The sequence below is a fragment of the Lolium rigidum genome, chromosome 6 (assembly GCF_022539505.1).
Source record: "Lolium rigidum isolate FL_2022 chromosome 6, APGP_CSIRO_Lrig_0.1, whole genome shotgun sequence".
NCBI classification, from domain to species: Eukaryota; Viridiplantae; Streptophyta; class Magnoliopsida; order Poales; family Poaceae; genus Lolium; species Lolium rigidum.
This window is the reverse complement of record NC_061513.1, coordinates 289,926,946-289,941,245: the sequence shown is the minus strand read 5'-3', so window position 1 is coordinate 289,941,245 and position 14,300 is coordinate 289,926,946. Positions and strand designations below refer to the sequence as shown.

The window sequence follows — 14,300 nt, the reverse complement described above, 5'->3', positions numbered from 1 at the left end:
GAGTAGGTCTCTTGGAGTAGGTCATGGTTCTTTCCAAGTTTCTTGAGCTCATCCTTAACAAGCTTGTTAGCTCTTTGAAGGTGGTCAAGATCCCTAGTGAGAGAAGCATGAGCAACTTCAAGTTCCTCCTTTGAGGCATTAAGCTCTTGGGTCAATGATTGAGCCCTTTCAATAGTTTCAAGATCCTTAACTTTATCTAGTTCATAAGTTTCAATTTGTTGCTTAAGACCTTGAGATATGCACCTTTCGGTTTTTAGCTCTTGTCTTAGGAGATTGAATCTCCTTTCCTTATCATTCAAATGATATTCTAATTCCTCAATGGACTCATCCTTTTCTTTGAGAGAGTCCATCAAGAAATCAAATTTGACAAGAGCTTCACCACGAAGGGTGCATCTAACATTGTAAAGTTCCTTAAGCACAGTTAATTCATCTTGATTTTCAGCTTCATTATCAAGGACACTAGACAAAGAAGGTGGGGGTTCCATTACCTTGGTTTCTCTTGCCATAAGACAAGAGCCAACAGTTGTAGATGAGGAAGAGTCGTCGGAGTCATCATCTTGTGTCATTCTTGCCATGAAGGAAGAACCAACATCATTCTCCGTGGAGTAATCCTTGGAGTAGTCATATGTGAAGAGTGACCCGGGCTTAGAGAAAGCCAAACCGGCCACTCCGGCCTCCTTCTCCTCATCTTCCTCTTCTTCATCGGACAAGTACTCGGCCCCAACAAAGGCTCTTCCCTTGTTTCTCTTGTATCGGTCGTTGATTGGGTTTGGCTTTAATCTTGGCTTGACCCCTTTGATGAACTTTGGCTTGTCTACCCTCTTCTCATAAGGGCACTCATTTGCAAAGTGGCTCTCTTCATCACAATTGTAGCAAGTTCTCTTCTTCTTCTTGTCATTGAGGAGCATTGGCAACTTTCCCTTGTACTTCTTGGCAAAGAAGGCAAAGTCGGTAGCAATGTCACTAGTTGAAGTCATCTCCTCATCTTCTTCAATTTCATATTCTTCTTCTCCTCCATGGTCAGCTCTAGCCTTGAGAGCAAGGTTGTGTGGCGCTTCATGGTTGTGTGAGGCTTCATCAACACGGTTCATTGCCATGAGCATTTTTCCTGCCTTGGCCATGTTTTCATTGGCGGCCACATAGGAGACTAGATCATCGGAGTTCAGATCGGCACTCTTGGTCATGATTTGTAAGTTGAGTGCAAGGTTGGTATCTTCTTGCTTGACAGCAATCATAGCAATGACCTTGGACTTTATGAATCCTTCATTCATTTCAAAGCCGTCATCATACTTCTCAGCGCCAAGTCCCTTGATCCTTACTTTAAGAGCACCAAGCCTTGCATAGGCATCGGCCAAGGATTCTCCTTCTCGAATCATGAACCGGTGAGCTTCTTGCTTTGCGGTCTCATAAAGAGATGATTGGATCAAATCGGTTCCCTCTGTGAGTACTACGATTCGATCCCACAACTCTTTAGCGGAGCTGATGTCATTGACTTGATCAAGGAGCTTGCGATTGATGCCACTTCTAATCTTGTCACGTGCGGAGGCATTGAGTTGACGGTTGTAGAACTCGGTGGAGGTCAATCGAATGAGATCTTGTGGCTCCCGGTATCCATGAAGAATGATCTCCCATAGCTCCACCTTCTGCAGTTTGCGAATATGAGATTCCATAGAAGATTTCCAATGTGGAAAGTGAGTTCCATCAAAATGGGGAACGGTCCCACTATGGTTTATATGAGGCATGGGTGAAGTGTTTACGGGATAGTCATGGTTAACTTCATTGTAAGTTTCCTTAGAGCCGAAGTCCCACTACGAGCTCCACTAGCAGTTAGGTTCTTAAGCATGACAGACATTTCTGCCATTTGGCTTTGTAGTTCATCCTCCTTTTTCTTCTTCTCGGCATCATATGCCAAGAATCTAGATTTCATATTTTTAACCGAAAGGTTAGAGTCATCATCTAGACCCTCGAATAGTTTATCCATCTCACTCTTAAGGCGGTGAAGCCCTTAAAAAGAGTCTAGGCTCTGATACCAATTGAAAGTATAGAGATGGTAAACCTAGAGGGGGGGTGAATAGGTTTCTACAGATTTTAATTCTTTCTTTACAATATTAGGCTTTGTGAAATACAAAGGTGAGCCTAATGCAAACTAGGTGAAGCAACCTATATGAGGATACAACTAACTCGAGCACGAAGGCTCTCACAGGCAGTTAAATCACAAGTAAGGAGTTCGGTTAGAGATAACCGATAGCACGCGGAGACGAGGATGTATTCCCGTGTTCCCTTGCTTTGCAACAAGGTACGTCACGTTTGGAGGAGTGGAGGTCCCACGAAGTATTCCCCGCGCCACGAAGGCTCACCCTATTCTCCGGAGCCTATCCCACGAAGGAATAGCTCTCTCACTTGTGGTAGACTTTGAGGTAGCCTCCAAACCTTCACAATCTTGCCGGAGCAGATCCACGGCCCGGATGCTTCCGGACTCCTCATGCCCACCTAGGGTTTCCAAGGAACCCTAGGAAGCAAGCTTCTTGATGAATACAAGGGGAATGAGATTTGGCTTGGTAGAACGGTAGATCGGGTCCTCCTCTATCGTTTCCCCGGAGGGATTTGAGTTTGGGTGGAGGAGGAGGGAGATCTGAGGCTTTTGGTGTTTCTAATAATGGAGTATGAGAGAAGAAGCTCAAGAACGGCTTGTAGTGTAGTGCCTAGCTTGTCTAGAGGTAGGAGAAGGGCTATTTATAGTGTTCTTCGAAATATGGCCGTTGGCCACTTGCCACCTCAGCTTTTCCTCGACAAACCCGGTTCAAGCCGGACCCGGGGACCGGACTGCCGGTGCGAGAGGCCGGTCGGACCGGGCTGGTGGCCGGAGCTTCTTTTCGTCGTCCGGAGGCTCCTCCGGTTGGCGCCGGTTGGCGACCGGTCGACCGGGCCGTGCGCCGGACTCGCCGGTCTGTAGGCCGATTGACCGGTCGGCAACCGGATTTGCTGTGTTCTTGTGTGGAGCCCGGTTGGCGACCGGTCGACCGGGTCGTGCGCCGGATGCTCCGGTTGGCGACCGGTGGACCGAGCTGCGCGCGGGCTGGCCGGTTCTTGGCCCGGTTGGACCGGGCTGCGGACCGGATTCTGCATGTAGACCCCTTTTCGATTGTTGTTGAAGTGGGGGTCTCCTTTAGCCTTCTTATTTCTTTGATACACCATTTATGCCTCATTGCCTAAAACCTGAGATTATCCTTATAAACATATTAGGCCAAATACTCTAGCACGGTGTCATTGTTACCAAAATAATGGATAAGGGTAAAATACCCTTACAATTTGTGGCGTCATGTCCAGGCGCGCAGGTTACAATGATGGAACAATCATTATATTTTCTATGCCCTTAGACTACCATGGGCGGCTACTTCGGGAATGGAAGGACCTAACCCACTAGGATACAAGACTAGAAAAAATGCATCGAATCGATAGCAATAACCCTTATTTGAAGGGGTTCATTTACAGAACGCCTGGAAATTTTACCTGGAGCAGGAGATTAAATTAAGCGAGATTCTGAATCTACAGATTCGCCTCTTCCATAAATAGGTGCAAACCTTTTCTGCTTTCGGTCTTAAGTGAATGAAAGGGTGGGTCAAAAAACCATGGCCAACCCCCCTCAAGAAATAGCGCCTGTAAAAACAAATGTTTTCTTTGCGTCCAAAAAATCAAGCAACAAAAAAACTTTCAGCACATTGGGAAACTAGCTAGGTAAGTGAATCATCTAACAGTATTTTCTTGTTGATTTAACATGAAAAATATAATCATGCAACTTGGAAGAGTTTTCTTGTTGATATCACATGACTAATTCTACCCGGTGTGAAGGAGATAATGAAGGAAGGATGTGCAACCGCATTAGTCAATAATAGCAATGACAATGAGACGTCCCTTTATAGAACAGGTGATTACTTCCCCTGTTCCACATTAGTAGTTGCTGATTTAGTACAATCGGTGATAAATAATGTAACTGTGGGAGAATCATTTTTTTAGGATGTGTTCTCTGAGTGTGTTTTAAATCCAAGATTAAATAAAATTTCTTTTTTTTCCAATTTTTTTGCCGATCTTTTAACAGTCATCACCAGTTGTATAATTAGGTATTTGGACCACCTAACGACGACTACAAACAGTAGCGCGAGCCGAAGGCATGCCGTCGTCCTCGCCCCTCCATCACCGGAGCTAGACAAAGCTTGTCGTAGTAGAGTTTGTTGTAGTCGACAGACGAAAAGTCGTCATGCCAAGGCCTCAAACGACCAGCACACCAGAGGAGCAACCATCGCTAATGATTACAACTGTAGATAAGAAGAGACCGACCAGAAACCACACAAACCCACTAGATCACAAAAAATCTGTTGGGCACACGACTCCACGCGCCCTCCCCAGCGCTAGACGCACTAACGAAACGATGATAGGCCGGGGTAAATCTTATTCTGACTTCAAGATGCAACCATCGTTTCACTATCTCGAAGAAGACACTAGGAAAACAGAAAACCCTCTGACGGCAAGGGGTCGTGGTCCGCCACACATCCAATACCCTAAGGCCACCGGAGATGAGATGGAGACCGCCAGCGTCGCCAGCAAGGGGGAGGGAGCCCTAGATGGGCTTAGAGTCGCCTCAATAATCACCTGTCCTATGGCGTACCCGTTCGGTGGCCCATACGCAAGGATTTAAATGCTTACTTTTCAAATAAAATGTCATCAAATTTCTATCGGCTGTGTCTTTTTTCTCGACCCTATCCCAACAACAACACAAATTATTACTCAGTTGTAGCTCGCTACCTACCGGTCGACAATCAAATAATGGACTTAGCTGGAAGAAGTTTGAATTGAGGATGTGGATGAGTTGCCAGCTAAGAGCATCCCCACTCGTTGGCTCTCCCCACGCTCAAATCCGGCGAAATTTTCGTCCGGATTGGAGGAAGATTTGGCGTGGGGAGGAGTAGTTTTCCAGTAGTGTGCTCCCCAAGCGGCGTTTCTCGGGGAAAAAGAGGATGGATCGGGGAATCCGGACGAAAGAGGAGACACGTGGGCGTGGACGGTTGGTTTAGCTTCATCCGAGGTCCGGGAGACCCGGGAAACCGAGGATGGCATGGGGAGTCCGGACGAAAATAGGCTCAAATCCGGACCAAAGCGAGGAACCGGGGCCGGCCGGGCAGTTTTCGCCGTCCGGATGAAAAAAAGTGGCCGTGGGGGGCTCTGTGGGGAGACGAGTGGAGATGCTCTAACTAGCTCGAGTACCTGCCACCCACGAATTTCAGTCCACACACAACAACAACAACCAAGTTTGAATTGTGGCCACGGACTAGTACTGGACCACTTACGCACTATAAGTTAGGATGCACCACCCAAGCAGTTTTTGCCAACAACGACACTTGCTTGGATTCCAATCAAGGTTTCTTGATGGTTTGTGTATGGATATATCATATATAGCATACCGCAGCTAGCTCAATCCATGTCGAAATGCTGGCAGCTGCTGCTCTTCTTGGCATTCCTCTTGCCGGCGGCGAGCCCCGCGTCATGCCACCCCGATGACCTCCACGCCCTGCGGGGCTTCGCCGGCAACCTCAGAGGCGGGGCCGTCCTCCTCCGCGCCGCCTTGTCCAGCGCCTCGTGCTGCGGCTGGGAAGGTGTGGGCTGCAGCGGCGCAAGCGGCAGCGTCACGAGCTTCCAGATATTGCTCAAAGGGCTCACCGCCGCTGGCCGTTCACTGGGTAAGGCGTTCACTAGCATGCCATTACATTTGAAGCGTAGCCAAGGAACACTCGACGAAGACCACAATACAATATCTGGGATCAACAATACTGTCAGATCCGGGAGCAACAATGTTGTTTCTGGGAACGATAACACTGTCATATCCGGGGACAACAACGTCGTGTCCGGGAGCCACAACACCGTCGTATTTGGGGATGACAATTTCATAAGTGGAAGCTACCATGTCGTATCTGGGAACCACCATGTCGTGACTGACAACAAGAATGCCGTATCCGGGGACCACAATACTGTATCTGGGAGCCAAAATACCGTATCCGGAAACCACCATATCGTATCTGCGAGCCACAGTACCGTATCCGGGAACCACAATACCGTATCCGGGAGCAACAATTTCGTATCTGGGAACAACAATTTCGTATCTGGGAGCAACCATGTCGTATATGGGAACAACAAGGTCGTGACAGGAGGTTAATAATTTGTCACTGGATTGTTTCCATGCATCTTCTCGGTTCAGTGTAACTCACGATCACTTGGTGGAGCCAATCGCGTTATGTAACTTCACGTGAGCATCATTTTCGTAGTACTTTTAATAAAACTTCCCTACAGATATCTTGCATATATACATGCTGACCTGAATACCAATGGGGGATTGCAGCTGCTGTAGACCAAGCGTGTTTGCTTATCTACAAATTTGCATCGTGGATGCCCAAATGTAGTGATTGTTTTCATGTCTTCTATTCTCTGTGATGTGTGATGCTTTATTATCCCGATTGAGCTGTGGTTCACATGGTGGATTATAACTGATTAATGCCAGCTAGCTATACACTTCTCCTGTGCAAGTGTCAATGTTACATGAGCCAATGTCGAATTCCTGGATGAAGAAGATGGATCAAAACAGCAGAGATTAATACAAACAAATATGTACCATACATCTGACTTGATCTAATGGACGTGTTCAGCCCACTATGGTGGTGCATCGCTGTAATAGGGAAAGGATAAATACTCCCGTGAAGTCCTCAGGCAAGGCGACGAAGGAGAGAACACTGAAACGGAATTCTGAAATCCCTAGCCTCCCGTGCTTCTGTCAACTCCCAAATCCCCTAATTCCCTCTTCAATCCCCTTTCACCTTGTATCAGCCGAGTGTGTTCATAACACATACAACGGGTCCATGTAGACTCCAGGCCCATTGACATGCTGCACAGCTGCATATACTAAACAGAAGCTCAAGTTCCATTTTATTTTTACATCATCCTGCAACACCCAAGGGAGATATTGCCAACACAACGTCCGCCTCAGGGAGCCAGGTTGATATTATTTGGTCAGTAACACCATGTCAGGTTTTCTACAACAAAAATTATGGACATCCCATCACACAGGCTTAACAGTTCACGCCCCATAATACATCGCCTGAATCGTTGAGACACAGTGGAGACACAAAGCTTTTGCTATTTGCATTCAAGAACACATGACGTCTCTGGCAATACTTTGGTCCAGCTCACAACATAGGACCTGACGAAACTAAACAGCAAATAGAGGGAAAGGAAAATGCAGAGCAAAGACAGAACACAACTCTGGAGCCGAAAGAAGCATTTCCGTGCACGCTGTATAAACATGCCTGACAACACTCCCAGACGAGATGATGGTACCTTTGCCTATCCTTGTTTGAGTGCAGGTAGAAACATGGAAGGGAATGGACAGATTGCTCATGTTATTAAACAGAATAATATTGAAGCTTCGGTTGAAGGAAAGATTTGACACCTTCCCCCAGTTCCAATTGCTCCCAGGATTCAGCAGGATACATCATTAGAACCTTCAGACTTCGTGGTAAGCTGGACATGTCAAAAGGAAGCTTATTCAGCTCTGGACAAAGTTCAATCTTCAGCACCTCTAGGGATGGGAATGTCACATCAGGATCCACAATAGTGACCAGCGATATGCAGGAACTAAGACAAAGGTGCTTGAGACAAGGAAATGTCTGGGAACTCTCTTGTCCACTCCACACGTTGTCAACATGATACCTTGTAAAAGCCTTCCGCATGCTATCATTGAATTGTACATCGAGTTTTTCAAGGCAAGGCAGATACATCGCCCAAGACAGGTGCTCTAGCTTGGTGCAGCCTGACACACTCAAACAAGTGAGCCATGGAAATACAGATTTTGGAGATGTTCCCATCCATCTTACTGTTGTCAATGCTGGCAAAATACGGATGGTCAGGACACTGAGAACACTAAAACTGTAGGGTTGCTGTTTAGGCCTCTGTATTAATGTTATATCTGTCACATCCTGGTCGTCTGAAATATACAGTTCATACAAGGATGTTTGTGCGAAGTCCAATGATAAAATATCATAGAGATGGAATTCCTTCTTTTCAATAGATTTTACCAGACGTAAACACCGAATGGGTAGGTCAGCCGCATCAGAAAGTGATGTCCATGCATCCAAAAGTCCTACTGATGTAACAACAACTTTCAAGTGATTCAGTGTGCCCAACTCTCTATACACATTAGATCTGATAGAATCAGACACCAATATAACATCCACATGTATTATTTCCAATGCTACAAGTCTAGATATGACCTCCTTTGGTACTACTTTTATGCTAGTGCCCTCCAGGTACAGGCTCTTGAGCTTAATGAGGTTTCCAAAGCTATGAGGCACTTTCTCTATATCATAATTATTTGACAAATTGAGATGTATCAATTCTGTCAGGTGACATAAGCTTTCAGGTATACCCTTGAGTTCATTACTGCTCAAATCCAGATATGTCAGTTTAGCGGAATTCACAAGTACTCCACCTATTATTGTTTCATCCAAATGATTCATTTGAAGGCATAACACCCTCAGTTTCAGCGGATCACCAACAGAAGGAAGTTTCTTCATGTGGTTGTACATTAATGAAATGTATTCTGCACTGCTCCAAGGGATGCCAAAATTTTCATCTGGCCCAACTCCTGCACGGACAAACCAGTTGCCATTGTTCTTACCGTAGCCACAAGAGATCCATAAAGACATATCACGAATCACATCATGTAGTTTGACACGATCATTCGATTCTCCATAGCCCTCTAACAAACATGCACCTGTAAGGTCGCTCATCAGACTATAAGCTTTTGTGTAGGGACTTTGTATGTCTCCCACATCCACTAGACCTAAGCCAATCCAGCATTGAGCGAGCTCTTGCCTGTAAATCTCACAATCCTCTGGCCACAGTGCACAAGTCAAGAAACAGTTCTTCAGCCTCTCGCTTTTCAGGTTATCATAGCTAAACTTGATTTTTCTGAAAACTTCTTCCTCCATCTTCAGGGGGTCTTCATTTGTGTCAATGCAGCATGACTTTTGCATATGTTGGATGGCCGAATCCCATTGATCCAGACGAAATTTCCCATACATTGCCCTTCCCACAGTTACCAAAGCTAAAGGCAAGCCCTTCATTTCAGTCACAAGTATTCTTGCACGATCTTCAATAGAAGGAGAAAATAGAGTTTGGTCTCCGACCTTCTCTCTGAATAGCTCCCATGCCTCAATCTCCTGCAGATATGGAACTTGAATCTGTTTTTTCACCTCCATGCCACCACAAACGGATGTAAATCGTGTTGTGAGCACAACTTTTCTCTTGAGTTTGCTCAAAGGTTCAATTCCAAGGGGAAGTGGTAAGCCAACTGCTTCTAGATCAATTCTTTCCCAAAGGTCATCTAACAGCAACAAAAAGCTTTTATTCTCCAGGAAGTCACGGATTATACCACTTTGGTTCGCCACATTACCATCACCTTTCAGTTTGAGCTTGTCTAAAATATGAGTTTGGACCTTCGACACTGAACACTGGCTGGAGGCTGTCACCCAGATAACATTAATCCTTCCTCTGAATGAGATATGGATTTTTTTTCAGAAGATGTGTTTTTCCCACTCCACCTGGACCCCATATTCCAATTACACCAAATATGGGATCATCCTCAATGAGACGGAGAGTGTCTTCTATCTTCAAGGCATAAAAAACAGACCTAGGTTAGTACTCAGTAAACATGTTTATGACCATCTATAGATTCCTAGAAAATTTGAGTTTTTACACATATCAACACTTACGGAACGCGACCTAGAAAATTTACTTGCTGCATCATCTATAGCAACTTTCCAGGACCTTGCATCCATTATTCGATGCATTGACTTCCCATAACGTGCCAGCTCTGATGGCAGACCATTTATTGCATGTACTAGATCAGTAGCATGTTGCCCGATGTTGGGATCAGAATAAAGATCCCCTGGATAACTTACTGACTGTCTAAATAGCTCGCGTGCTTCCCCCTCTTGCAATATAGGCAGTTCAATATTTTTGTTCACACCCATCAGATTACCAACGAATCTGTATCCTGACAGTGACATGATTACCACTTTCCTTTTCTTCTCTCCCACGAATCCAAGAGGATATGGAATGCCGACCGCTCGAAGGTCCAGATTCTGACGAATGTCATCCACAATCACCAGGAAATTTTTGCATGCGAGTTGCTCATGTATTCTGGTGGCTCGGGTTGCCTCATTACCATCCTTCTTAATACCGAGCCTTCTTATGATCTCAGATTGAATATTTGTTACCGAGCAATCGTTGGGGCTTGAAACAAAGATAATAAAATCGAAAAGACTCTTTTCAAGAAATGAATTATTGATATGCTTGAGGAGATTTGTGTTATCATCTTTGTCTGTACCCCATATTCCAACTATCCCGTCTTTGGGATCATCGCTCACGATGAATAGGAGAGCATCCTCAAGAATAACCTCTCTGCTTCTCGGCATAGGAGCAGAATCTACGAGCATACTCTCTACCGAACGTGGATCTGGCGCATGTGTGATATTATTACCGCCTGGTACATTACTCATTATTGATTTTACCTGTTTCTGATGCTCATCCGCTCGCTTACTGATCTTATAGTTTTCCAAGAAATTTGGGTAGCAGCACCCGCATAATCGGCACCTCTGTTCGTACAACAGGTGGTTTGCCTGTTCTTCAGATATAGCTCTATTAACTGATTCTAGCCATAATTTTGCCTGGTCTGTTGGAACAGCTTCCAACGTATGCTCATCATCCCGAATCTTCTGTTGGATGCCTGCCTGTTTTTCTTTCAAAGCCTCAGTTTCTATCTTATGGTCCCTCACGTTTGAGCCAGCCGTGAAACAATACAATGCATGTTTTGCAAAATGATTGTAGAATGGACTTATGATCGTGTTGATAGTAGCTCCGCACCAACCGCCACAAGGAGCGACAGCTTGCATTTTAACTCAAGAAGAGGCACTGCAAGACAAATAGTGTGGCTCAGTTGTCGGCGATTATGTAGACGCTGTCAAAAATATGGAAACAACACCGAATGGAAAATATAGGCAGGTATACAATATAGTCATCAAGTTAAAATTTTCATTTCCTCCATAAGTTTGACAATGAGAAAATGAAAAGTCGTTAGCTATTTATAAAGCTGGAACCTATAAACATGAGAAATGAATACATAACTGAAAACTGTAAAAAGAAGAAAGATAGGATTATGTAGTCGCTGGTTCTGACCTCCCTGAAGGGCGACACGGTGTGGGTTCCGTACAAGGCTGACGGACGGTGGCGGCGAGCCGGCGACTAAGAAATCCTATGGCAGGGAGGAGAGGACAGGGACGAGGTTGGGAGAAATTCACCGGAGAGAAGCAATAAAGGCGAGTGACTTCTCTTTGGACGACACACTGGAGGGAACGATAACGCGTGAGAGAGTATCTAGTGCTACATAGGCTATGTGTGGTACCAGTTACCCCATGAATCTGGACCGTTCGTCGTGGATCAAGGGACAGGATCGAAAGTAACAGCCCACACTGGCACATATGCACATTTGTCCTTGATGTTCTTCTAATTTATGGCACATGATCCACAACTCTGGACCTCTGGTCTCTCTCTCCTCACTGTGCGCATCGCCCCCAAATCGTCCTAGGGTTACAAGAGGTCAGACGCAGCCGAAGCTTCATCAACTCGCCGCCTAGTATAGATCTGGACCAACTGCCGCGTCCCCGCGCTAGCACCGGCCGCTGCAACCGTGGAGATGTACGAAGCTGGACCAACCTTTCGCGCCGCCGCGTCGCGGGTAGTCGAGCTCCCAGGCGGTCGCCCTGTGTGAGAACTTACGGCCGTACGACTGCAAGGGTTGTTGGACGCTGCAGCCCGTAAGCACTTCTGTCCAATTTATTCTTGTGATTTTTATGTCTAGGTAGATTGCTTGCACCTCCTGATTATAGAAAATTAACATATGTACGATGCTTGATACAATGTCATGGAATTTTTGTAATTGATGTTGTGTCAAGAGCTTCCTACAAACAACATATATGGAAGGAGTTTAATTAAAAAATGCATGCCATGTATCTGCTTATTTTCTTACTTTTTAAGTGCAATGGCCATTTGATTTGGGGATGGCAATGGTCCCATCTATCCACATACAGTGCTTGTATTTGCTGGCTAAATTATTTAAAGTATGGCCTTGGTTTTATTTGATATGACTGAGTTCTCCATATGTTAGCTCAACTACTAAGTTATTTATATTGAGATGAACCATTTGTTTTCGTATGTCCGTAAACCAGAATTAAGATTATGTCTGATGTACTTGTATTACGTTCTGTGCAGGCAATATCTGCTTTTCAAATAGCTTTGCAGCACAGTCCTGAAAATACAGACGTCTCAAGAAAAATCAAGAGGCTTTGATGTTGTACCGTGCAGAAATATCTGTTTTGAATGTGATTGAATCAGCGGTGAAAATTTGGCAGGACATAAACTTGTACCGTGCAAAAATCTTGAGGTTATAGAGTACCAAGTTACTGATCAAGTGACCAAGTTACTAATCAAGTGGTGGTTGTAATTATGTACTTGAGGGAATTTCTCCGTTTCTTATATATTTCTTTTGTAAAGAGTAATGGATTTCTTTTGTAAATGAACTACATGTGCATTTACAAGCTGCCAACTTAAATAGGAATGGAATTTCCGTATCTTATATGTTTCTTTTGTAGATAGGAATGGATTTGTTTGGAAGTGAACTGGATGTACTTGTCTTGCAAGTGAGCTGCATGTGCGTGTTTACAAACTGTCAGCAGGAATAAAATTCAAGGATTAGTTCATTCAGATCAAGTGAAGCTACCTTGTCTTTCTGTACTTCAGTTTGATGGATTTCAGGGGTTCCAAAAGGGAGGACAGTTTCAGGTTGATGCTGTTGATTCCTATGTTTTACTCACTAAGCTAAGCAAACAACTAACAGCTTGGTGACATAATGTCAGTTTCAAAGTGCAATGGTTTCCAGTTCTCTATGTTACAAATTTAGGCAGCTTTTGGAGCCCTGGAGCTTGGTGACATTTATGTACTCGTCACACAATGACTTTACAGGAGAGGGTCCTGTCCTGTTCTCTGAATCACTTCATGCTTAACATAGTGTCACACAAGAAGGCGGATGCTTCAGTTAATGACGGTTCAAACATGTGAACTTGTCTCCAGAAAATACGACAAGATCCTAATCAAGGTTTAGATCACAGTGGCGGAGGCTTGTGAGGTACGAGTAACAAACAACATCAACACTCAGTTTCCTTTTGTGATCCAACAACTGAAAATATAATTTAGATAACCTTGATCCATAGCAGTGCACGAACATATTGTTAGGCTACACCATATCAATCACTGGAACCTATTATTTGCTCACAAGCACTAGAACGTAAATAAAATGAAATGTGTCTACGTCAATTAATAGTGGGCACAGTTCACTAGTACATAATTTTGAGATCTTTGTCCATGCACGCCATTGAAGTCTCTAGGCCATAGTAGCAGATCTGCAAACAAAATACTTGATTTTGAGTACCTTTTATGGGGCAAAAGTTCACAATTAACGATGACCAAATAGTGCATACCATGTTGCCCAAAACAAGCACAACACAACTGTTACCATCTAGTCCTGTTTGGGCTTCTTGCTGCTTTGCGCCCTAGAACATATACATCATCGGTTAATTAACAAAAAGGACAACATTGATATAAAATTATGTCTTTGATACCTCTTTTTATTTTTCCCAGTGGCTGCTATCTCTGAGGCCTTCCTAAATCTGTGACCGTTCCCTTTTGTGTGCGCTATGTCAGGTGGATGAATACTAATGTCGGTTGGGAATGTCGATCCAACAAATGACTCAAACTCTTTAACTTTATTGTGCTCGCTCTTTGTTCCCATGTTCAGGACATGGTCAACAACCTCAAAAATAGCCTTCTGGAAATACTTCATCTTCTCTTCACATTGTTTAGCAGAAAGCATGCCCATATTGAACTTAGAGCATGTATCGGAATATAACAACTTAATGGGTGATGGAAGCGATGTACATGATCCTTGTAAGACATTGCCATTACAGTCGTGCACTACCTTCTGCGTAGCGGTTTTTGTCCATCTATCAAGAACATAATGACTAGGAATTTCTAGGCATTTCTCCCACTTTAGAACAATAATTATGTGAGAACAAGGAATCCCCACAGATTCAAACATCTTGCAAGAGCATTGTGCAATCTTGGTACGATTGTTGTAAATCACT

The 14,300-nt window shown here is 44.4% G+C and overlaps 2 protein-coding genes across 2 annotated transcripts; one reads left to right on the top strand and one right to left on the bottom strand.

The window, feature by feature from the left end:
• The first annotated feature begins 5,387 nt into the window (after positions 1–5,387).
• LOC124666335 (autotransporter adhesin BpaC-like) lies at positions 5,388–6,436 on the top strand. Its single transcript, XM_047203677.1, has one exon. The coding sequence runs from the start codon at positions 5,474–5,476 to the stop codon at positions 6,203–6,205; it is 732 nt and encodes a 243-aa protein (XP_047059633.1). The 5' UTR covers positions 5,388–5,473; the 3' UTR covers positions 6,206–6,436.
• A 723-nt stretch (positions 6,437–7,159) lies between these two features.
• On the bottom strand, positions 7,160–11,401 carry LOC124664346 (probable disease resistance protein At1g61300). The gene is given in 4 exon segments (XM_047201887.1): positions 7,160–9,617; positions 9,619–9,711; positions 9,816–11,016; positions 11,281–11,401. Coding segments are annotated over 3 exon segments (3,447 nt in total). The 5' UTR covers positions 10,998–11,016; positions 11,281–11,401; the 3' UTR covers positions 7,160–7,445.
• Between the last annotated feature and the right edge of the window lie 2,899 nt (positions 11,402–14,300).

Excerpts from the sequence above, each read along its gene's own strand:
- LOC124666335 (XM_047203677.1), top strand. The coding sequence starts at position 5,474 with ATGTCGAAATGCTGGCAGCTGCTGCTCTTCTTGGCATTCCTCTTGCCG.